This window comes from Ambystoma mexicanum, chromosome 5p, assembly GCF_040938575.1.
Source record: "Ambystoma mexicanum isolate Mex_15411 chromosome 5p, UKY_AmexF1_1, whole genome shotgun sequence".
In the NCBI taxonomy this organism is placed as follows: Eukaryota; Metazoa; Chordata; class Amphibia; order Caudata; family Ambystomatidae; genus Ambystoma; species Ambystoma mexicanum.
The window spans coordinates 24,382,413-24,408,087 of NC_090930.1; the positions used below are offsets into that span (position 1 = coordinate 24,382,413).

General features: G+C 49.7%; 1 protein-coding gene across 5 annotated transcripts in view; it reads right to left on the reverse strand.

Annotated features, from left to right (window-relative positions):
* Positions 1-25,675, reverse strand: part of TAF1 (TATA-box binding protein associated factor 1) — a 1,380,965-nt gene that overhangs the window by 1,324,919 nt on the left and 30,371 nt on the right. For all 5 annotated transcript variants that reach the window (XM_069612352.1, XM_069612355.1, XM_069612353.1 and 2 more), the window contains exon 2: positions 11,041-11,149. In XM_069612352.1, the coding sequence (XP_069468453.1) occupies positions 11,041-11,149 (109 nt within the window). The remainder of the gene's footprint in view (positions 1-11,040; positions 11,150-25,675) is intronic.

Consider the following 25,675-nt stretch of genomic DNA (forward strand, 5'->3'; position numbering starts at 1 on the left):
TCCTTAGGGGACACCCGGTGGGAGACCCACTTGTCAGCCAACCTAGCCAGCTTAAAGGGGTCCAAAATGTTCTGGTCAGCCACATACTGACGCAGCTCTGGTGAACAGGCTTCAGAAAAATGCTCAAAAAACAAGAGGTGGGACAATTCAACAAAAGTCTTAACCTTGTATCCATCAATCCACCCCATCATGTTCATGTGCGCAGCATTCACCCAGTCAACCCAAGACACATTCTCTCTTTTCTTAAAATCCCTGAACCTTCTAAGGTATTGGGTAGGTGTCTTGCCAAACTTGGCAATCAAAGCAGACTTCATACACTCATACTGACCCCTTTCTTCCACACTCAGCTTCAGAATACAGTCATATCCAGTTTGAGGCACTCTGCTTAACAAACACTTAGCCCAATCTCTTTTATCAACATCATGAATCGCACAAGCCATTTCAAACGCTTCAATCCATTGGAGGATATCTGAACCCTCCACAAATACACCAACCAAATCTTTCATAAACTTGGTGGCTGGGGACCTGACACTATCACTGGTTTTAGCTGAGGTCTCCACTCTAGCTGGATCCTCTGACATTCAGTGTCCTGGCTCTTGAGTTCAAGGTCCTTATTTCTGAGTTCAAGATCCCTATTCTTGAGCTCCAATTGTTGAGCCAACTCCTCTTTCTTAAGTTCAGCATCTATTTCCAACTTGCGGTATTCAAAGGCCAATTTCATCCTTAATAACTCAAGCTCCAAGGAATTGCTGGGGTTTGGAACAGAGGCAGCAGGAATGGCGGCATTCCCAGAAACAGATTCAGCAGAAACCCCAGGGGCAGAGTCCTCATTGGTTGGATTCCCTCCCTCATCAAGAGTTTCACCATCAGTCTGGTAGTCCACCAGGGCAGCTATCAGCTCAGCCCTAGACTTATCCACAAAGTCTAACTCCCTGGCTTCACAAGCACTCTGGAGAGCCTCCAAGCTCATCCGAGTCAATTTGCCATTTGCAATAGACTCCATTGTTTGTAATGCAGTTATCTTGTACACAACTAAACCTTAATTTAATAAAGTGCAGATATTTTGTAAGTGGCACGGTTATACACTGATTCTTAAAATCATAAGCATCCCACCGCTGCCACCAGCTGTAAAGGACCGGTGGGGGGTGTCTGTACTTCTGCTCTCTATATGGTAGAAGAGAGGCACAGAAGACCCCAGCCAAGATTCTCTATTACGGTAGCAATGGACGAGCAATCAAGGCCTAGCTTCTCAGGAGGTGATGCAGGCTGGTTCTTAAGTACAGTGTAGTCCCCAAGCCCCCACAAAGGAATGACCACACACTGTATTGGTTAGAACACAGTCTTTATATAATCAATATTCAAGGTTATGTACACTTATCATAATAACTCACTTTGTACTTAGGAAAATCAACAATGGCAAATATATACAATTCTAAAGTGGTACCACCCTTTGTATTAGATCTCATTAAAGTGCATCAACAATACTGTAACAATGTCACACAGATCAATAGAGTAAAACCAGCAATAGAGAGAGGAGAGAAAATAAGATGGTTGAGCAATTGGCAGAATACTGGCCCCTACCACTAGACACAGTTCTGTGTGGAGATCCCCCCCACCTGGGCAACCTGTAAAATAAAGATATAGCACAAGCCCAGTCCATATATTGTTCTGCAAGTTTTACCCCCCCAATGTACCTCGTGGAGTCGAGTTCTTCGAAGAGGCGTCGACAGATCCTTCTTGAGCGACCCCCTTTCAAGCCGGAGTCACGGATCGTCGAGAGGCGTCGAGAAGCGTCGAGGAACTCGGCGTTCGGCGGCGGGGAATCGACGGCCCTTCTTGAATGCCTTCCCTTTCAAGCGGGAGACACGGGGCGTCGAACGTCCGACAACAAACAGGGTAGAACGGTGTCAATGAGGCGGCAGCTTCGTCCGAGCGGTGCTCGTCGGCGTCGGAGCGTCGGCGTCCTGCAAGGCAGAGGCGTGCGGGGCACCTCGGTGACAATAGTTCTGGACCGCAAAGATTGTGGAGACGGAGGCCCAGCAAGGGCGTCGAGTCGTTCGAGTCTTTGTGGTCTTCGGGTGGCGGGAAACCCACCGGTAGGCTTCTCCTCGGCGCGTTGGTCGTCCTCGACTTTCTCCGGCAGGATAAAGCGGTCGACGGTGCGGACGAGGGAGTTCTTCGATTCGAATGTTCTTAGGCAAAGGAGCAGGCGGCTACGGTCGTCGGCGGCACGGCGTCAAATGGTCCCCACGGCTGGGCAACACAACTTCGACGGGCCTCCAGCGGTTACACAACCTGCGGACCCTGGTCGACGGCGGCGATGTCCGGGTGCTTCACTTCGATCTCCTCGGCGGTCCCGTCTCGGGTCGGCAGCCTTTCGAGGGTCTGACTTCCAGGGCGCTTCGGCGAAGATGGAGCGGTGCTCGATGGTCCCTCGGAGCACGGGAAGAGGGCGCCTTACCAGGTCCTCTCTCGGGTCAGTCTTCGACGATTTCAGCAGCCTTCGGATCGGTCGAAGCAAATGCAACAGCAAGTCTTCTTCTTCCAGCTGGACGTCGAGGATCAGCAGTTCCAGTTACTCTTAGAGTGGAGACTCAGCTCCAGAACGCTTCTGAACAATTACCAGTGGTGAGAGGTCCCCAGATATACTATTCTGTCTCTCATCCACACTGCTGGCACACACTCAGCAGCCAATCATACAGAAGGGCATTCATACAGTCAGTCAGCCAATCAGGCACACAGTGCATTCAGGCCACACTCCTCCCTTTCAGACACTCACAACAAGGAATGTGGATTGGGACAAGTACCCAGCCATTCAACACTACACACTGCATTCAGGCCAGTTTCGGGCAGGGCTGTCTCAGTCTTTGTCTCTCATGCCAGAAACCAGACAACCACAACAAGGAGTGTATATTGGTCACACACTCCATTCACCCAGGTCCCACCCACAGGAGGTACCCACAACATACAGTCACTGGGAAGGTTCCAGTCAGTCTAGCTGGGCCTTCACAACAACACCATATATGGAACTTCCACCCAACAGCCAGTCAGGGGGAAGGGACAGAGTCAGGGCTTCCCAGGACTTTGGGGAAACAAGGTAACAGGTAATAGAAAGCAAGAGGCCACAGGGGCCATCTTGTTTCCTATCAGGAATCAACTGATCCCAATGGCAGGGCCTGGGTATCCCAAAATGGAGGACACCCAGAGCACCTGTCAAATTCAGCATGGAGCTGCCACCAGCCCATACCCTGCTCTGTGGGCCACCCACAGGTGCCCAAAAACATACACTAGGGGCACAGGGTTGTACCCCTACCCATGGGTGCCATAAGGGTATCCCATGGGTCTGTTCACCAAACCAAAAGAGAGAGCTGCACTGCCAGGAGTCCCACATGGACTCCTGGGCAGAAATCACGACAGAACACACGATAAAAAGCAGTAAAGGACAAGGATTCAGAGGCCCTGTCCCTCTGATGCATTTCCAGCATCACAGCAGTTACATGTTACATAATACATATACATGGAGCAAAGATAGATACATACATTTACAAGGTAGTCGGTAGTCTCAATATATACAGGGGTGATTGCGGGGGCACAGCATGCAATAGATATTACCAAAGGGTAGCCTAGGATTCATGTTGCTCATGGAGCCATTGTTTTGCTCTGTTTTTGAAGGATTGAGGAGAGGGGACATTCCTGAGATCATTGGGTAGGGAATTCCAGAGCTTCGCTGCCAGGACTGGGAAGCTGGAACCTCTGGCAGTCTATAGCTTGAAGCTAGGGATGATGAGTGTGTGTGCCTGTGCAGATCTTAGAGGTCTGGAGGCTGTGTGTTGAGTGAAGCGTGCCGTCAAGTAGGCCGGTGCTGCATTGTTCTGCGCTTTGTGGCTTAGAACAAGTGTTTTGAGAGCGATACGCCGTGAAATGGGAAGCCAACGTACGTTGCGTCTAGTGGATGAAATGCGTGCGCGCCTGGTTATGTTGAGAGCAGCCCTGATGGCGTTATTCTGAGTTACCTGAAGTCTGTCAATGTTTCTTTGACTCGTTCCCAAGTAGAGGGCATTACAGTAGTCGATTTTGGATAGGATGAGGGTTCTAGCAAGGATTAGGCCGTTGTCCATAGTTAAGAAGGGACGGCAAGCAGTGATTAGTTTGCACATATATGCAGATGCCGAGACTACTGAATTGGTTTGTCTGGTGAGAGAGAGGGTGGAATGTAGGTAAATTCCGAGGGTTTTAGTGACATTAGTGACCTTGATGATGTTACCATCAATGCTGAAGGAGTCATATTTGCTTTCAAGTTTTGAAAGTTTGTACTGAGAGCCTAGGATGAGTTTTCTCATTGTTTAGGCAGAGACCGTGGTGGACCATCCACGCCTGGATAACGGTGTAGACTGCATTTAGAGCTTTGACGTCAGTTACATAATCACCAGTGATAGGGTTGAGTATCTGGGTGTCATCCGCATAATTTGTGTAGGTGACACCCAGATGGTCAAGAATATCAAAGAGTGGTTTAGTAAAAATGTTATAGAGCGTGGGTGATACACACGAGCCTTGTGGGACTCCGCAGGGGACGTGCGCTGGGTCCGCAGCGGCAAGAGGTGAGAAGACTCTCATGGATCTATTGGCCAGGAATGAGCTGATCCAGGAGGTAGCTGTCTTGGAGAAGTAAGCAGCCGTTTTGAGATGCTGGCAGAGGATTTGATGGTCCACCAGATCGAAGGCGGCAGATAGGTCTAAAAGGAGTAGGAGCGCTTGTGTGCCCTTGTCTTTCAGATCCTCAATTTGCGTTTTTAGATCTATTAGGGGGTTCTAGGTCATTTGGTCGAATCTAAATGGTCGACAGGACAAATGGTCGACACCAAAAGGTCGACAGGTCAAATGGTCGAATTTATTTTGTTTGTTTTTTCACATTTTTTTCCCTAAACGAAAACCTAAAAAAAAAATATATATATATATAAATGAAAAAAAACATTTGACCTGTCGACCAAATTGTGTCGACCATTTGTCTGTCGACCATTTGACTAGACACCCTATTAGGGCTGTCTCTGTGCCGTGTCTTGCCCGGAAACCGGATTGCCTAAGTCCTAATAGGCTGTTTTAATCAAGATAATCTTGAATTTGGAGATATGCGGCACGGGCCAGGATTTTTAGGAGTTAAGGTACTGTGGAGATAGGCCTATAGTTGGTGGGGTTGCTAGGGTCTAAGTTAGGTTTTTTGATTAAGGGGATTACCCAGGCACCCTTAAGGTTATTTGGTACTATGCCTGATTTAAAGGAGGAGTTGATGAAGCAAGTGATGAAGGGAGCAAGCTCGGGCGCAGCTTCCTTTACAATTGGTGCTGGGCAGGCGTCACCTTGACAATTGGAGGGTTTTAGCTTCTTGACGATATTTTCCACTTCCCTGATGATGAGAGGAGAGAAGCTAAAAGGTTTGAGCGAATGATTAGGGGGTGGGATTTTGTAGGAATGGGTGCTACTTGCAGAGTCAAGAAGATTTTTTTTGGTGTTGATTTTAGTTTGGAGTGTAGTGATCTTGTTTAGGAGGGCTGCTTGAATGTTAGCGCACCATTCAGTGTCAGGGGTGCACGTGTCCAGTGGGGCAGCTGGTGACTCTAATTCCTTAAGAATTTTAAAGAGTTCCTTCGTATTGGATTGAGCTTGTATGATCCTGTTGTTATAGACTTCTTTTTTGGCAGCTAGTATGGCTTCTTTGTAAGAGAGGGTGATGGAAAGGAGGTTAATTTTATTTGCTGGCCTAGGTGAGTTTCTCCAAAGAGACTCAGCTTTACGTTTATCTGTACAAAGTTCTCGTAAGTGCGGGGAGAACCAGGAATTCAGGTGATTGCGTGGTTTTTCTTTGCGCTGTTTAAGTGGGGCAATGGAATCCAAGGCTTTTAGCATGGCTCGATTGTAGGGGTCTACCAGTACGGTAGCGTCAGCACAAGTAGTGGAGACCGAGTTTAGTAGTGGAAGGATGAGAGGAAGTATTTTCTCAGTTGTGATATCCTTCTTGTTACGCGTGTGTGTAGGTGGGACAGTACAAGGTTTATCCACGGGAGGGCAAGAGTTGATGGAGAATGTTATTTTATGATGGTCAAACCATGCACATGGTAAGACCGAGATTAAGTTTAATGCGCAATTCATGTCCGAAACCCAGTCCAGTGTGCGTCCCTTGATATGGGTGGGTACACTGACATGCTGGGTAAGGCCAAAGTCGGATAGGACACTGGCTAGGTCACATGCTTTAGTGTCATTCGTGTCCAGATAGCCTAGCCTAGATTAAGATCACAAAGTATGATAATTTGGGATTTAGGCTTAGTGCTGGATGCTAGGATGGAAGAGATAGCTTCTACGAATGTGGAGGTGGGACCAGGTGGCCGATAGATGAGGTACACTGAGGAGGTGTAATTCGGTGAGATAGGGAGTTTAATCGAGAGTAGTTCAGCAGAGGGCAGCTGAAGGTTGTTGGTGACTCTTAGGTTAAGAGAACTTTTGAATATGAATGCTAATCCAACCCCCCCCTTAGTTTGATTGGTGTCCCTGTCGCACCTAATGATGGAGTAGCTATCTGGAATGGCGAGGGTCAGGGCAGGGCCTGACGCCGCATGTAACCAGGTTTCTGTGATTGCCAGAAAGTCAAGATTTTCAGTCACAAGGAAGTCAGCGATGTCTAACGCGTGAGCGGAGACAGAGCGGGCGTTAATGAGCACCCCTTTGAGTTTGGCTTGGGAGTTATGGATGTTGGCAGGGGATGCCTCTAGTGGGGCAACTGGGGTAGAGGTTTTGTTCTTGGTTGAGTTGGCAGAGTTGACCCTGCAGTCTGTGTTCAGGTGGTAGGACCAGTGGTGACATCTGGTCGCTAATCTTTGGTTCCGGGCTGGAGTGGCACAAGGTATACTCCGTTGGCTTGGTGATAGGCAACTAGGTGAGTGCAGCGGTACATCATTGGGGAGTTTGGACATAGCAGTGTCAGGCCATGATGAGGAGTGGCCGTGAGAGGTGATGCAATTCCGTGGAGTAATATGAGTGCCTGAGGGGTGATGGAAGCGAGAGCAAAGCCTAGCGTTCCTAGCGTTGTAGATGGCTCACCTTCGCCCCTCTTCGGATTCTTTAGGTCATGTGGCGACTTCTGAAGTTCCAGTCCCCAAAGCCCTGCTTTTATGCAGAAAACCCCCATCCAACGGCCTAGCTGTCACTCAAACATGCTAAGTGGTGAGCCGGGCGGCTCTCCACTGGGCCAATCACACAAGAGTGTGACTTGAGTTGCCAAGGCAACTCAGTCCAGGGTGCCTAATCCCCCTCCCACACATCCTGTAGACCCCAGACAGAGTGGCACCATTTGGAGGGCTTCTGTGGAGAAGCCCGCCAAAAAGTGGAACAAAGGGTTCGACTTGGGTTAGAGTTTCAGAGGCGAACACAAACGCCATTTTAAACCGAGTCATGGCAAAAAGACCAAACCGGGGAATAAATATTAAATAAATACCCCGGCGGTATAACATTGCACCAAAAAGTGGTGCGTTTAAAATGAATGGGAAAATCCCATAGGAAATATTCCGGTGGAATATTTCGTGTGGTATCCACTGCCACCAGCCAGAAACTCGACAAGGGGGGACTGGACAGTGCCCCCTTGGAAAACAGACCCAGGGGCAAACAAATTACCCCTACCAGTACTTCCACAATATGATGGTTTGTACTGGTTCTGTTCACAATTTGAGACTAGTAAAGCCAATGGTGACTTTACATGCCCTGGGAGACAGTAGTCAGTCCCAGGGTATGGAGTCTATGTTTGGGGGTCACTATGACACCCGTGTGTTACTGCACTGAGAGTGCTGTGTAACACACATACCAAAAACACATGAAACCCTATGGATTAAAAGACCCCATAGCCCATAAAACACATTCACAGTCAAAAGACCTACTCAAATCATGCCTAAGAGTGGGAGAAAAAGAGTCTCACTCTTAGCAGGAGAAAAAAATAAACCCCAAAAATCCAGCAAAGCTGCTGGGGGACTCACTAGGTTTGGGAAATTAGCCTTTACAGAGAATTCTCCCCAACAGCTCTGCAGATACTGTTGTTCCTGTGCCTGAGTCGTGGGGACAAGAGAGAGGACTTCTGGGGACTCCTGCAACACAATAGGACTGTCAGCGACAGAAGCTGCAATTCGCAGTTTCAGCTCCTGGCGTCTCAGCAAATAGCACCACTGCGGTCTCACAGATATCACCCTGGACTTCACTCGCATCTGGGGTTCAGCACTCTGTTGAGGTGGCTCTGGCTTGGTCAGTCCTGCTTACTGGGAGTCTGGGGGATCTTTCCAGCAGCTTGCGTCCTTCTTAAAAGTGATGCACTCCGTTTGGTGTTCCTCTCCCTTGCACTTTGGTTCCAGCAGCAGCAGAAGTACAGCAAGCTCCGAGAGGATGTCCAAATGAGTTCACTTTGGAGTTGATTGGTCCCACCAACTCAAGGGGAGAAGTCGTCCTTGCAGGGCTTCTCTAGTCGAAATGAATTCAGAGCTACAGCACAGCAGCAGGACTTCACTGGGCAAACCAACGGTCCAGGAGTTGCAGCAGGCGTCTCTTCCAAGTTCTTCTTCGTATTCCTTCGTCCAGTGGTCAACTCTGCTTTCCAAGACAAAAAGCTGTGCCTTTTATGCAGGTTTCTCCCATTCATTCCAGCTTAGCTGTCAATCACACAGCAGGGTGGCTGTCCTTGCTGGACAGGCAGCCAGCCAATCATCTTTGGGTGCATTCCTGTAACCAAAGGAATTAAGCACAGGGAGTTTCGGGCACCTTCCTCACTTCCTGCCCCTGCCAGACATACTGGAGCCAGAGGCAGGCTTCACTCATAAATCCCACCAAAGGCAAAACGAACAAAGGGCCCTTCCCAGCAAGAAATGGCGAAAAAGGAAGACCGGGGCCATTTTGACAAAATGGACACCCATGGGTGCTTTACCAAGGCTGCAATTGCAGCCCGCGGTAAAAACACCCAATGGTAGTAAAAGGTATGCCACTGCCACCAGCCATTAATTGTAGAAAGGGTAACATGAAAACGTTAAATGAGAAACTAGACAAAGGGGATACTAAGGAACCCCTCCAGCACCCTATTGTAAGATAGTTTGTGCTGGGTCTAGAAAGCTACAAAATGTAAGTTAAGTCAATTTCACTTCACTGCTCCAGGAAACAGTAGTTTCTTCAAGAGAAGGTATTTAAACCTTTGGGAAATCTAAGAGACTTCCCTGTGCCACTGTGCTCAAGGTGCTGTGTGTCACAATGTAAAGATGACACCTATGGAGTTTGTCAGACTCGAAAGTCACAGTACAAATCACAGAACAATACACGAGAGAGCGGGAAAAAGGTCTCACTCTCTCCAGGTTAAAAATTAAAAAGTCCTAGAGTCCAGCAAAAGTGTTGGGGGTCTCTAAGGCAGAGAGGAATTAGCACATTTCTGAGAATTCTCCCTAACAGGAGGCACACATAGGGGAAATGGAAGAGGAAGACTGGAGAGAGGGCCAAGGCTCACCCAAGGAAGCAGGCATAACATGCAGGCGGAGCCTCGTTCAATGCACCTCTCCGATGGTGCCTCTAATATGAACATATATGTGGAGCTGTGTGGAAGGAACTTGAGGGGGCAGCCTTCTTTCTGCTAGTTTATTTCATATTTTCATTTGGGAATATTTTTACCGTTCAAATTTTGCTCTTGTTTGTTGGTGCGACACTCCTCTGTAGGGATGGTGATGTCAGTATAGGCAGTGTTGGCGATGGGTTGAACTGGGGTTATTTTGCACCCCTCATTGCAGATATAGGGAGCTCGCAAGAAACAGTGGGAGCAAGAGGAGCCAGTTTCACTGGTCAAACAGGAGATGGGTAAGATGTGGCACAATTTCTAAGGGGTGGAGGGCGGTAAATGTGTTCATAACTTCTCTGATCGTTCGGAAGAACTGTCAACCACTTAGGCTCTCTACAATCAGGAGCTTCTCAGATCCTTTTGAGGAGAGGTCAGATGCTCGTCTCTAGTTGGCGTTGAGGCTGCGGGAGTCGAGGTCTGCGTGTCAGTGTTTTAGTGGCACAGGGAGCTGCCTCAGGGCTGAAGATTAAAACTTTCATTCTAACAACTATCAGATCAGGAGGTTTAGAGGATGGAGTAAGGCATACTTGGCCAAGAACAGTGGCAAGAGAAGAGGGAAAAGAGACAAGGGAGGGAGGAGGTCATCTGGAGAAAAAAAAGGGGTGCAAAATCATGACTACTAATCCATGCAATAAACATAGGAATGGGAAAACACAAATGATCTTTACTCACTGGAGTACTTAAGACTAGAGAAACGACAGAGTATCCTCTCAGGACTATGTGTTGGTCTAAAATCATGGGGCGTTTAAAAATATATCAATATACCTGGGGTCTTTCAGACATTTTGGTCTCTTTTGAGAAAGAATGCATATTGACAGAGAAATATGCATCGGTCAGAGAGGAACCAAACTAGATGCCCGCAGTAAAGCCTGTCAGCTCCTACAGTAGCGACCTGCAAACTTTGGTTCTGCACAGTTTGCAGATCTCTGTCCTACCAAATGGTTTCTCCCATACCAATACCCTCAATCTTCTACAGGATGGCTTTCTAAGGCAGAAGTATGCCATGCAAGAGTACAGGGCAGAAAAGTAGAAAACCCCATACTTAAATACATACAAATAGAACCAGAGAAGTACAAGAGAAGCAATCAGCGACACTCCTTTCTCTGAGGGGGCTAGAGTACTGCTCAAATTTGCTAGTGATCAACCCTCTAACACACTTCCTTCCTGACAGTTCAGACCTGTCACCAGTGCATAAAACACACAAGAAAAGAAGATGGCTTAAAAAGAGAAGTTCTCGCAGCGTGCTACCAACTTAAGACCAAGGTGCAAGTGCATTCTTTATATTGCTGGTCTGCGCTAAAATGACCCTCCTGTCAAACATCTTTATCTGTAAGGTAGACCAGCATCTGCAAAGTGTGTGCATTATAGCTCCTTTTACACGCTCTCATTTTCAAGACTGGCATCTCTCAGCTGCCTACCATCATCAGCGCTGGCCCCGTCCCCCTGGCTCCCATCGTCTGTGGTGATCTCTGTGAGAAGACTTCCAAATCCCAGAGCTCCGAGTCCAGCCAAGTGCTTCTTGGATTCCTGCATGAAATCAACAAAATGGAGATACACATAGATCAGTCAGAATGTAATTCTATTTACACATTTCATTGTCAGGAACTGCATGCCACAAAAAGTGTTTGGATTTCAAAATATTTGCCTATTATTAAAGCAACAACATTTTTTGACCTACCTAAAAATACAGCTGTCCGGATTGAGATCTTTCACTCAAATCCCTTTTCTACCAACTTCCTAAAACGGGAAGTAAAATATGCTTACCTCAAATTCTAATTTTGAGCCCTGCTACCACCCAAGGATCTGTGATGGGCCTCCTTGGTATACAGTCCACCCATTGCGAACATCAGCACTTCGTCCATCGCTGGCAGAAGCTGAATATTCTATGAACTCCCCTTCATACCAACATGAAGGCCTGCATTGTGGCCATTTGTCAGTGTATGGTACTGTGACGAATCGAGGGACTTCATCCCTTTGTTGGGAAGGAGCTATGGCCTTCCTTCACGCCCAAGTGCTTTAGAATTAGGCAAGACTTCTTTTGACTGCTTCTAGGCACTACATGAGACCAAGGGGGACGTGGAGCACTGAGAAAGATTTTTTCATGCAAATATAATCACACACACACAGACATGGGAAGGTACTAAAAGAAGGCAGTTATTTAAATATAAGGTTCAAATAACTATTAGCTGAATACATTTGTAAATGTTAAATCCTCTTTAGTTCTAAAATCTCAAAGCACGATAGAAGCAAGCTCTCTGCCGGGAAGAATGCAGCCTGTGCTAAAAATTGATTGCAGGGCTCATGCTGTGTTGCATCACTAAGAATGGCAGAGCAGCACGAAGTAACTCAGCACCTGTCTGCTGTCTGTCAAAAGCCCATGCAGACTAAGAATAGGGGATTTTACATGCTCGATGCACAATATGCATAATTATGAAAAACAGGTTTAAAAAGGAGATTATAAGACCAGATAAAAATATGACCAAGATGAGTGGAGTATGAATGAAAGTTAATTATAGAAATTTTTAGTTTTTCCTGGTGCTAGACCTCAAAGTTTGTAAAAGTCTACAGGGCTGCAGTGTGTGTCTATGTAAGGTAGTAATAGGTAAAGTAGCATGTCCTAACAGAAATCATTGACCATGGAGAAAGGAAGACTGGAGCATCCCTTGTATGGAAGCAGGACGGTGTGGTATGGAGTCATGCCCATATCCCGTGACCAAGCCAAGAGTATAAAAGCTCCTGCCTGGCACCAGTTTGCAGGAGAAAGGAACGATTGAGGGACACAAGAACGTTCAGACAGCAGAGTTCTTTACGCCTATCCTCATTTCTGTAAAGAAATCCTTGTTATCCTTGCAAGATAGACTATTGGCCTTACTTCCCTAGAGGGGTGTACTTTACTCTGGTGTGAGCGTGATTAGGGGTACCCTTATAATTGGGGATACCCCTGTAAGTTGGGCTCCCCTTACCCCTTCTTCCAAGAGGGGGAGCCACCCCATTGGAGATGAGCCAGCTAAGCAAAAACCTCCCAATGGGTTTGGGAAAGTGGCACCTCACTGGGAGTGACTCCCCTCAAGGGAACAAGGATTCCTATTCCTCTTAGGAACTCCCAGTCAAGAATACCAGCATATATGGGACGGGAGAAGTCTGATGTGGGATCCCCAAGTTGGAAGCAAAGACATACTAATCTTATTTCAGCATCGCAGTATGAGGTTAATACAGAATACAGACATAGCATAACAGCAAACAGTAAATGGTATGCCCCCTGGAGGACAGCACGACGAATAAAGATGTTACCATTCCTGAATGGTGAGGAAGAGGGACGCCCTGGACGTAAGAACCTTCTAGAGGGGTGGAGCGGAGCAGGGCTGCGGAGCTGGGGCGTGCGAGGGGAAGCCTGGCCGCGTAAGAGAGACACCCAATGGTCGGTGCAGATGAACCCAGAAGTACAAAGTCAAAAGTGGTAGAAAACCTGCTTTCCTTGGTGGTGTGACCCCAGAGCAATAGTGGTGAGCTGGGAGCCCGCAAACTAACACAGAGACCAGAGAATGACAGAGGAACAAATCCTCCTTTTGCGAAGCAGTTGAAGAGGAGCAAACAGCAAAGCCGACCGGAGCCTGCAGCCAAAAGCCTCCCTCTCAGAGATGCTGGAGAGAGCGAAAAGCAGTGTCCTGATCTGTGAGAAGCAAGTCCAATGGAGCATACCGAAAAGAAGCAAAGGTAGCAGGGTTTGGCTGGCTGGGGGAGGCCAGGTGAAGAAACGCAAAAAGTGAACAGAGAAGCCAGTGGGGAGAAGCCACCTATGGTCAGTCAGACGCTCAGAGAAAAAGACTATGCAGAAGGGTTACAGAAACCCTGAAATTAAGTGCACTCGAGATTGGCAAATAGGAGGGAACCTGCCCCTGGGATGGAGAAAAACAGAAAGCCTGTATACTTGGAGAGTAATGAAGGGTTCAATCAGTTAGAGGAACTGAATAAGGGGTAAGTTGTGGAGCTCCTTTTTATAGAACCCAGAGAAAAGAAGCAGATACATTTGTGGAGATGGAGTACGGAAAGCCCATCTCTAATAAGAACAACTGGGACATTTGATTTATTAAAAGACTTGAACTTCTCATTTAGCATCGTTGAGACACTTGGGGTACATTTTCTTTGAGGAATTATAACCCTGTTTTGGAAATACCACACCGGATAAGACCGGGGCCTGAACTCCCAAGAGGATTTCGAAGTGAAGCTGTCAGAACAGAGCACGTGGCTCTGACTACAGTTTGGAGTGCTTTTACATTAAAGTGGTAGGGCCAGTTAGATGACAGGATCAGGACAGAGGACTATATGTCGATTTTACAAATAGGAGCACCTTTAGTATAGTTTCATAGGAAGGGGAATCCACATAGCAATAGGGGTGGCATGGCATTTTTATTTTCAATCTGAATAAACACCATTAAAACATATCAGCGGGTCTGGCTGCTTCTTCTAATACGGCACAGTATAGAGATCTTCTAACAAAGGTGCATCTTCTTGCCTTCATCCACAGCTCCCTGTGCCAACGCTCTAGTACCCTCAAATCTTATAAAGGACCCCAAGAGTTCATGTTCGCACTCACAGTCACCTTTCAAAATATCACTCTTGCCATCTCCACCCACTTCATCCTTTCACCATCAGAAAGATCCGGCACCACCGCTCGTTCCACCAGAAGCCTAGTGCAAATCATTTTGCAGAGAAACGAACAAGCACAAATAGGCTATCAAGACCCTTCTAAGATCAAACAAGACAAAAGCAAAGACCTCCCCAAGTCCACTCAATGTTACAAATCTAGACAAGAATTCCAGCGATTCTCTATAGAGGAGGGGTTGCCTGAACAACCAGTCATCCCAAGTAGAGGAAAGCTGCCAAATCTTACATTCGTGACTTGATCTGTGGCAATGGAAACAGACTGCCAGAGATCCAGCCATAAGCAATGGCAGGCAGGCAACTGTTGGAGACCCTTATTGGGAGCTGACAATTCTAAAGCTACTGTGTGAGCACAAACCTTATCACACCCTGACATTAAAGCCTCTTGTACCGTAATGCAAAAACTCTCATGCTGAAATGATAGCCCATTGCAATGTAGGTAAAGTGGCAAAAGCTCCAGCATGAACGAACACTCCAGCCTGAACGCTCCAGCCTGAACGAATAGCACTTTACCATTCCCTCAAATATCGCACTTGCTCTTCTGTGCATAAACCGATATCCCCATGTACGTGAAGCTGCTTTACTAAGATACTGAGCTAAACTCAAAGTATTGCACATTGTGCCAATACCAGACCGTTCAACACCACTATTCACCTTTAAACGAGGTCCAAACTATGACACCAACAAGTTCACTCAAAATATGGTGGCATTAGGAATATGAACACACCCCGTCACACCACTGTAAGGGATTAAGAGTAGGACTCAGACACAGTGGCATGTTTGATTGCTATTGTGATGAATCAGAGAAGATTCCCCCAGAAAAACTGGTCTGGGTCCCTTCTCAGGGAAAAGCAAACGCTTCCTGATCCTGACCCTGGGAGTGGTGTTCTGCGGGAGGATCAGGTCAGGAGGAATTGAAAAACCCCTTCACTAACTTTCCCACACTGTAAAATCGAAACAGTGAAAGAAAAGGGTAATTTGAACATGGGGTACTGCGACAAGGAAGAGAGATGCAGAGGCCCTAGACTGCAAGGTGCAGCCAAGTAGTGCTAATGACACAACTGAGCGGATTTGGGAAGTATAAAGGGCCCCCTCAGGTGCGGGCCATTAGGAGAATCAGGAGGTGGAGTGATTGTTGTAACTCTATGTTGCAGTGGCAGCAGAAGTCGAAGGAAAGCAGAGACGCTGGAGTCACTGCTATTTTGAAGAGCAGATGTTGGTTCTGAGAGGGTTTCTACCTTTGCAACCTTGGATGCTGAGGTTGTGCGGCAGGAAGTGTCAATTTGTAACGTTTTCCCCAATGTAAGTTCGGTGGCAGGCGAGCACTTGAGTGACCCTGGAGCAGGAAACGCTCCTCTCCTGACCAGTGCGTGCCACAGGAAGTGAAAGGCAGTGGTTTGCTGCCTGTAGAAGGAAGCATAAAAAGCAGAATGGACTTTGGCAGTGAGGTGAGCAAACGCGTATGCAGCAATCAGCGAGTTCACTGCTATTGTGTAAGCCCAGAACTATCCGTAATCGCCAGCTCGCCATTAATGATAACTTTGAATACCAAACAGATGTACAGAAGTCCAAGTGGCAGAATAAGAGTAACTTTGAACACTGGACTGATCCAAAGAAGCTAAAGTAGCAGGCTAAGGAACTTTAAGACTAGATAAGGTGGTTATAGTTACACTTATAAATATCGAAGTAATTGCCAAAGATAAAAGTGCGCAATATTAAAATAAGTAAACAAGAACCAATATTGCTAAGAGAGAGCAATACTAACGCAAGTTGACAAGACCCATCATTGCCAAAGTCAAGAGAGGGCAATTCAGAAACGAGGTAAGTATAATCCATATTGCCAACAAGAAAAAGAGGCAATAGTTGGAAAAGACCCACACAAGCCTGTCTAAGCCAAAGAGAAGCAAGTGTAATAGTAAGCCATTATCAGCATTTGGTTGATGTAAGAGTGGGAAAACAAGAGTGGCAGGAGAGCAGCCCTCCTGATATAAAGTATCCAGGAGGAGAGGAGTATAACCTGCGTTGCATGTGGCATTGACAAGTATGGAAAATACAGCACCAATGTGTCTCATGACTTCCCAGAAGAAGTAGTCAATACTGATGTTGTTGACAAAAGACATTTCTAAGTTGTTGGACGTAAACATTACAACAGAAGTACTTGTATTAGTGTCAGGAGTTGTTACGCTCACCTGGTCTCTGCAGGGATGTTGGGGCACGGTTGGAGCCCTCCCTGGATTAGGCTCCCCTGGATCAGTTCTCTCCCCCAGCTGCTGCCAAGTAGACTGCTCTGGATGCTGGCACTGTCCCTGCGAGAACACGAGAGGCAATGGAAAGGGTGTGGTGGTATCGTGACGTCCCTCGAACCCTTCATGACAGAATGAGGCGAGTAATCGTTTACCTGGATAAGCTCACCTGATGTATTGTGAGGATGAGCTCTGTCATGTTTCTCATCAGCAGGGGCGCTTCAAGAGGACTGAGTTGCTTCACTGGTCCTTGGATGTGGCGGCCCAGGCCGGCTGCGACCAAACCACTTTAAAAAGGTAGGCGTTATTTGTAATGATTATTGTTCGTATTTGTAGTAATGTCTTTTCACATGATTAATGTTCATATCCTTAGTAATGTCTCTTTCTCCCCAATAGATGATGAAGGCCCAGCGGAGCCGCGACACTGATGGAGAGCCCGCAGAGTTCCCAAATAGATGGAAAGTTGGAGTTTTAAAAAGGTAAACGTGATGGAGATACGGCGCACAACCTTAGGGAATGTCTTTATGAGGTTTCTAACCTTTGTTGTTCTTTTCTCCTGCAGGTTTAGCCTGGAGGCGCTTGGAGAGGAGCAGCGGTACGAAGACCTGTCGGCGGGGGATGGATTCCTGCAACCGCGAGGATGCTGACCGTGTAGAACTCTCCCGTGTCGGTATCCGAGCTGCGGATCAGGTAAGGCGTGCTGCCGGCTGATGTATTACTGGAGCCAGGTAAGTGCGCTCTAGTCGGTGGACGGAGTCGCTGCAAGCAGATAAGAGGCGCTTCAGGCGTAGGTAGAATGCACTCCGGGCGAGGAGTTCGCTAGAAACAGGTAAGGTGCGCCTCAGCAATGGTTTTGCTGGTTCTGATGGAAAGCATGCAAGATGCTTCAGGCGGTGGTGAGCGTTACGCTGCATGAGCAGATTAGAAGCGCTGGCATGCGGGCGGTGCAGGCTTCAATAGCCTGGTCCTGGCCACACCCCTTGCTCTGCTAGATGGTTCCACCCTGCCACTCCCTGATGATGCTGCACATGCAGCTCCATGTATTCCTATGACCACGCCTGGCCCAGATACACGTGGAGACTCATTAAGAGATGAAATAACACATGCCCAAGGAAAGAAGCACACTTTTGTTATGAGCCTTGCGCCAAAGATGCCAGGGCTGAGTTCAACTGGACCCTTTAGGGGATGTTAACTGTGGTTCTTGTCCAGTGGCCATGACAGCTGTTGAGTCCTTGCAGGTGAGTATACCAGAGCAGGGGCTTTGTGGCGGTAGTCCTAGCAGGTGAGTGGACCAGGAAGAAGTTATTGAAGTACTGTGTTATGGTTAAAGGCTGTCAAGATGAAGAAGTGGCAAGACCACTAAAATACTTCGTGAACTGTTGTGGAATCATTCTGACAAAACATTGTGTTGATACAGATGAATTGTGGAAGTGTTTTGACCCCTAATCAGTTGAGTTGAATTCTTTGTTACAAGTGTAGGGATAAAACAAAACAACTTGTCTATTTGGAACTGTTGGTCGAAGTCCAAGATAAGATAATTTTGGAGCAAGAAGAAATTAGCACTCTTTTGCAAGATGGAACTTTCCCATTTTGAACTGTGGGTTGAAAATCCTGCTTTGAATCTGGGGAAGGGGGATCTCACCTATGAGTTTACCGCATCTTGATGTGCTAATGGCAGGAGTCTGGTGGTTGGCACCTCAGTCTACTACCCTTGCCCCCAGTATTTTTCCTTGTTCTTTTTTAGGGTACTTGCTGCCGGCTGCATGGCCGGTTATCACGCTACTATTGACAGTATACCTATGGGTACCAGTTTTAGGGTATCTGCTGCTGTTCGTTACCCAGGAGGTTGGTAGGAGGTGCGCGAGGGGCAGTTTGGCCTGGATATGTGTTTTGCTATTTAATCAAAATGAAATCATAGTTGTTTCTGCTCGTGGCTGGGGTTTCGATGGTTGTTGGGTTAATATCATGCGGTTGGATGTAGGGGATGGCGCTGGTTGGAGTGCTGTTGCTGAGTGGGGTTACAGGGGTGGATGAGGAGGGATGGGAAGGGTGGGGGCGTCAATGAAATGACGCGAGACCTGGAAGGGATGCAAGATAGCTAGCAATGTGCGGGTGGCTACGTGGAATGTCAGTGCCTTGAATGGATACATTAAACGAGTTAGGGTGGGTAGGCCATCAGGGGCGCACAGGCAATGGCTGCCTGAGTGTACTGCTCCCGCCGAAGCCTGGCAGTTATAGGGGATTGAGCCCCCATGATGCCCCCCCAGGCGGACCCAACTCGATGGATTGGCGTGGTGATGCCCCCCCCCCCCCCACGGGCACCCCACTCGCGAAATAGCGATGCTCGGGAACCCCAGAGAACCTGAGAACGAGACCCGATGCCTCCGGGTTTAAAGCGGAGCGAGGCCTCGGTGGCCGCGGAGCCAAGGAAGGAGGGGCGTCCATTCGGAACCGCGGGGACGCACTGCGCGGGCTTCCCCCTCCCCTCGACAAGCTCCCTACACCTGCTGGGGTTGCGGCACGACCGGGGTCAGGGTCCCCCAACAGATCGGAGAAGCGGCCACAGAGCGGGAAGCGAACCGGGGGATAACACGCCAGAGGCCTCATTTCGGCGGACAGAGAGGGCACGCGGCTCGGAGGCCGGCTCCCAGGGGACTGGGGCGGAGGTGCTGGAGCCCGACGCCACCAGGAGCGAAAACGCAGGGCGTGCCCCCACGAGACTCCTCAGTGCTGGCCTTAGGGGCCCACCGAAGAAGGCGCAGACAAGCAGGAGCGCCCCCGCAACGCGGCAGGGCCTGCATCCCGACGCGGCAGGGCCTGCATCCCGACACGGCGGGCCCAGAAGAACAGAGGAGCCGCACTCAATAGGGCTGAGGTGAGGGGACCCACCGGACCACGACGACCCCCACAAGACCAAAAGAGGTCCCTGATTGCCACAGCAAAGCTGGACTGGGTGTGAGGCCCCCGCCTGGAGATGGTGGGGCGTGTGCCCGCCCAATAGCAACCCCCAGCAGCAAAGGCAGACTTCACCCGAGTGGGGGGGGGGGGAGACCTCTCCCGGGTTCCCCCCTTCTCACGACCCCCCTGGGGGTACCCCAAGAAGGAATTCACCGTCTGACGAGAGAGAGGTCCCTCAGTCCCTGCCGGGACCACGGCAGACTTGGCAGCAGGGCGCAGGGGGGGGACCAGATGAACTGGCGAGAAATATCGCTTCCAGGTGGCACCAAGTAGCAGCAAAGGTACGAGCCTCGATAGAGAAATGGCCCAGTCGGAGGCCCCGGCACCTTTCACAGCGGCAATGGAAAGGGGCTTTGCCTCGATCCTGCAGGAAATCAGGGACATGCGCTCTGATATCGCCCAGAAATTCGAGAAAATGGACCAAAGAGTGGACAAGGTCGAGGACAGACTGTTACAGGTCGAGACCAGCCAATCTACAACAGCATCTCAAGATATACAAATAGGCATGAGGCTAGCTGCCCTGGAGAAGCGGGACGAGGAACGGGCCCGGCATATGGATGACTTCGAAAACAGGGAAAGGAGGAACAACCTCAGAATCTTCGGGGTGCCCGAATTGGAGGGGGAAACGGAGAGAGACATCACCCGAGCGGTGCGAGATATTATCACCCTCCGGTGTGCAGTAGAGATGACAACGGAACTCACATTAGATAGGGTGCACAGGGCGGGGGCAGAGCAGGGGGCCCCCGGTCGATCTTGGTCCGGTTCCACTACTACGCGGAAAAGACAAAAGTACTGGAGGAGGCCAGAAAGGCCCGGGAGATAACTTACAATAATGCCCAGATTTCTATCTACCAGGATCTCTCCGCCTAGACTCTGGCCAAGCGCAGAATGTGCCGCAGCCTAACGCAACTGCTCAAGGAGAAGGGAGTGCGCTACAGATGGGGCTACCCCTTCTCCCCGACATTCGAATATATGGGTCAACGGTCGATTCTGATCACAAGATGACATTCGGGGAGCCATTCAAGACTACGTAACAGACTCAAACCCCCAGAGGGGCCGGAGAAGGACAGACCAAGTGGCCTTGGACCGTCGGGAGACAGGAGAAGAAAAACCGCTGCGAGGAAATTCCGAAAAATGAATACACCGTCACCAGCGAAGGAAGGAGAACGGAACGACTCTGAGGACTGAGAACGGGGGCGACCCGTCACTTTTTAGACAGACGAGTGTGGACTCTAAAGTTCTACCACCAACAGTGTCCCTATGAACAGCAAGTATAAGGGCTCCAAAGAAGGGACGACGCAACAGGGGGGCAGGAGGGGCTCAAAGTGACGAGCTTAATACGGATCGCCTGGCTGAAGTGGGCAGGCTGGTGGTTCGGCCAAAAGTCAGCGATGGCAGAACTAACTGGCTGGACGCCGGGGAGGGGGGGTACACAAAAGTTGGGGTTGCTCAGCTAGGGGTTGGGAATGGGGGGCAGTTAGGGAAATGTTCCGGCCCACCCGGGGGGGAGGGGTCAGGGAAGAGGGGGAGCACAAAACAAAACTAAGGGAGCACGCAAGGGAGGGTAATGTGAAGGTGTTGACCGAGAGAGAAGAGAACTTAGATTATGGCTGAAAGTCTGCCGGCCCTGGGAGTGGGCTCTCTCAACGTATGGGGCTTGAACACCCCCACAAAGAAGTCCGTGGTCTGTAGAGAGCTTAGAAGGGCGAACCTTGACCTTCTCTTCTTGCAGGAGACTCATTGGCCTCGGGGGAAGGAGCCTAAAATGCGGGGGGGGGAAATTGGGGAGGTTTTCTGTGCGTCCCACAAGGGCAAAAAGAGAGGGGTGGCCATTTTGTTAGCGAGGAATGTTGGCTTCGAAAAAGAGGCCATACTGAAAGACCCAGAGGGCCGCTACTTGCTGGTGCGGGGGTCACTGCAGGGCGCCTGTCATGATGCCTGCCCCCGGGAAGCCAGACCAGGCCCAGCAACCCCAGAAGCAGGCATCATGCCATTTGGAGCATGCCCAAAAACCCCAGTTAGGGGCTGTTTGGGTGCAGTCCTGGCGCCTATGGCACCAGGCTCATAAGGATAAAGTCAGTCCTGGCGCCATGGGCGCCAGGCTCATTACAGAAAACCTACCTAATGCAGACTATGCTGCATACTTACCTGGTGCAGACCATGCTGCACGATGCCACAAGCCCAATGGGGCTTAGGAGGGACTATTTTACCTAAGGGACTACTTTCTACTCGGGTGGGGGCTGTGGAAGAATACTTACCTGGAACTTCTTCCAAGGCTATTTAAACCACGCCCGGACAGCCGTACCTGCTTCGCGTTATTCTGCATTCAGCAGCGTAACGCTCACCGTGCCTTCAGCAGCTTCCAGTCTTCAGCCACGCCCGCTTCAGTCCTGGACCACCTGGAAACGAAAAGAAAGAAGCAGAAGAGATTTAAACTTGAAACCTTACCTGAATTCTTGATCCATCGCGCCGTCGATCTTGAAGAAGAAGTCATCGCACGCGCGCCGCCACGCACCTCGCAGCGCCGCGCTGAACTCACCATCCAGTGCAGCTTTACCTCACTCCATCGCGAACTGTGCACTTCCAGACCGCTCACCGATATCTAAGGGGACAAGAAAAGCCAGGTGAGCAAGGAATGCAAAAGGGCAATACAAGCTACCCCCAAAGACTTACCGGATTACCACAGGGGGGGGTACTCACCTCATCTCGGGTCGGCGCAGTTAACTCTGCATCATCGCCGTACCCCGGCCCCTAAGGGGAAAACCACTATAGACTTACCTGACTCTCACCAACTGCCATTTGGACTCTTCGTGGTGGTTAAACCGGCAACCTACAAGGAATCGGAAAGAGTGAAGATCAGACATTTGAACTCTTACAAACTATTGGATTCTAGAGTCAATACTGGAACTCACCAATTACTCCACGCCAGGATGGCCTCACAGTGTATTTCTATAAGAGGTTTCGCTCGACTCTAGCCCCGCACTTAGTAAAGGTGTTTAACGCAGTGCTGGGGGGGGGGGGATAACTCTCCCAGACTACATGATGGAGGCCATAATTGTAGTGCTGCCCAAGGACGGCAAGGACCCCACAGAGTGCTCCTCCTACCGCCCAATATCTCTGTGGAACATTGACGTAAAGATCCTAGCTAAGGTAATTGGGAGGCGGATGGAGGAGATACTGCCGAAACTGGTCCATGGGGACCAGGTGGGGCGCATAAGGGGAAGACAGGGCTCAGACAACATCCGCAAAACCATAGATTTGTTCCATTATGCCCAGGGGTCGGACCTCGACGCGAGTGTCCTCTCCCTAGACTCGGAGAAGGCGTTCGACAGGGTCGAGTGGAGATACATGAACTCCTCCTCTAGAAAATGGGCTTTGGGGTACACATTAGGGAATGGGTGGCCGCCTTATACAGAGCCCCGAAGGCAAGGGTACAAGTGAATGGCAGGTTGTCAGAAGCATTCCCCCTCTCGCGGGGAACAAGGCAGGGATGCCCACTTTCTCCCCTGATCTACGTCCTCACAATGGAACCCCTGGCCATAGCAGTCAGAGCACATCCGGATATCAAGGGGGTTAAGAGAGGCGAAGTAGAATTCAAGCTCTCCCTATTTGCGGATGATATTCTGGCTTACCTGGTGGATCCTGGCTCCTCGCTCCCCCCACCCTCCTGTCCCTGATGGCCACATTTGGGCGCTTCTCGGGGCTAAAGATCAACGCATCCAAATCAGTTCTGCTCCCCATGAGAACTCGGGACCCGGGATTAGACTCCTTGGACAAGCTCAAAGGGATAACAGTGGGGAAGGTCTCTATCTGATACCTGGGCGTCCTCCTCACCAGGGATCTATCAAAACTGGCCCCTACCAACTATGACCCTGTCATGGCCGGGATCACCGCAGACCTAAGGAGATGGGGCTCAATGATTCTGTCCTGGTACACCCACATGACAGCGGTAAAGATGAATATACTACCACGTTTACTGTATCTCTTTACTGCTCTCCCAACCAGCGTCCCCGACCAAACCTTCAGGGCTCTTCAGACCGCGGTGCAAGAGTTTATATGGCAGGGTAGGACCCGGAGGACCGCGAAGGCTGTCCTGACCTTACCGAGAGAGGAGGGAGGGTTTGGGTTGCCAGATTTCCAACTCTATTTCTGCGCCGCCTAGTTGCGCGTCCTCCTGGAACACATGAAAGAGGGGATGGGAACCTACTGGTCCTACTTGGAAGACATGGACGCCCACCCTCTTAAAGTTCGAGATCTCCTCTGGGCCCCACGCAGGTTCATCCCGAACAGACTTAAATCCCACCCGACACTGGGAGTCCTCTGGGCAATCTGGAAGGAGGGCCCCCAGACGGCATATCTAACGTCGTGGCCGTCACTGATGTCCTCACTCTGGGGACACCCCTTCAATCTGGGAAGTAGGGGGTTCCGCAATGCACAGGCCTGGTCTGACTCGGGAATGGAGTGGGCGGGGCAGATGTTCAGGGAAGGGGAATTCCTAACACATGAGGAACTGAGTAACGCTCTCGGGCAGGGGTCCCTCTCCATATTCGAATACCTGCGCTTGAAGGGAATCCTTTGTGACCAATCATGGGGCCAAAATTTGAAGAGACAGCTGACCCCCTTTGAGAAACTACTCGACACAGCGACCTCAAGGAAGGGGGCGGTATCTGGAATGTACAAAATCCTGAACACTAATAACTTAGCGGAGAGGAGGGCCTTCCACACGTTTTGGAAAAACTTGGCAGGAGAGGAGATCTCGGAGGACGCCTGGTCAAGGAGATTTAAAATAGCATTCCACGGGAATTTGTTCACAGCAGACATGGAACACAACTTCAAGATTTTGCAGGGGTGGCACAGAGACCCTGTGAAGTTATCGAAAATGTTCTCGGGAGTGTCCCCCGATTGCCCCAGGGGATGTGGCCAGGCCGGAACGAGGGGCCACATGTGGTGGCACTGCCCAAAAGTACAGGCGTACTGGGAGAAGGTAAGGGGTTGGATCGCTGAAGTCTCAGAGGAATTACTCCCTCAGAACCCTGTGCCGATGTTGCTGGGTCTCCCTCCGGAAGACACAGACATATACAGGTACCCTAGAATGTGGGAAACAATGCTGAGGGCGGGAAGGTTGGCCCTGGTGCAGAAATGGAAGAGCCCGGAGACCACCTCGAAGGAGGACTGGCTGAAAAAAGTAAAGAATATGTTCTTGATGGACAAACTAACGGCAATGATAAACAATGACTCTGGCTCATTCCAAGCGAACTGGTACGGCGTGCAGCAGACCTAGGGATGGGACGTTCACTGATGTCCGGCAGGGGCCCTGGCGGGGGCTGATGGGGATGGGGTCAGGGAGGTCTGGGAGGATCCAAGGATGGAACGGGCGCCCGCGGCCCGGGGGACGGTGGTCGGAATACAGCCATAGAAGTCAACGATCATATTCACTCCCATGCTCCGGACACAAAGAACTTTCAAGGAGACTCCCTAAACTACGGTTCAAGTGTGATTAAAGTTATTAGGGGGGTGAGTTTGTATTGGGGTGGGGGGGGAGGAGGAGGGGGTGGGGTTTTTTGGGCCAGTCAAATGTATACCCTTTGATCATGTATTGAGCCAGTTTGTTACATTGAGAAAATGATAATAAAACCAAAGTTTAAAAAAAAAAAAAAACGAGTTAGGGTGTTTGCATATCTGCGTAGGAAGGGAGTCGGGATAGCCCTGCTGCAGGAGACACCTCACGAGGAACAGGCAGAACAAACTTGCAGGGAAATGGGGAGGGCAACTGTATGACATGACTCCCCTACTCAGCGTTTGCTAGGGGAGCCCTCATGTGGTTCGCCTTGACTGTCCCATTCAGGCTTCAGGAATCGATGAGGCCAGAATGGTACTAGTTCTTGAGCTCCTGGAGGGTAGGGAAGTGTGCATCATAAATTCTTATGCCCCGAATCACACGGCTTCATCCTTTTTTGCTTTGCTCTACTTGAGGTTATCCCCATACCGGGGTGCCCAGTGGATATTGGGAGGTGATTTGAACTGTACCCTAGAACCATTAATGCAGTGGTCTTCAAACCTTTTTGGCCTGGGCCCCCCCTGAGCAAAGTTTGGGCAGGCCGGGCCCCCCCAAAAGTGCCAGATGGACAGTATGTAGAAATCGCTATGAACTTTTGAGTGCCGTCACTGCACCCTACTCCCAGTACAGACC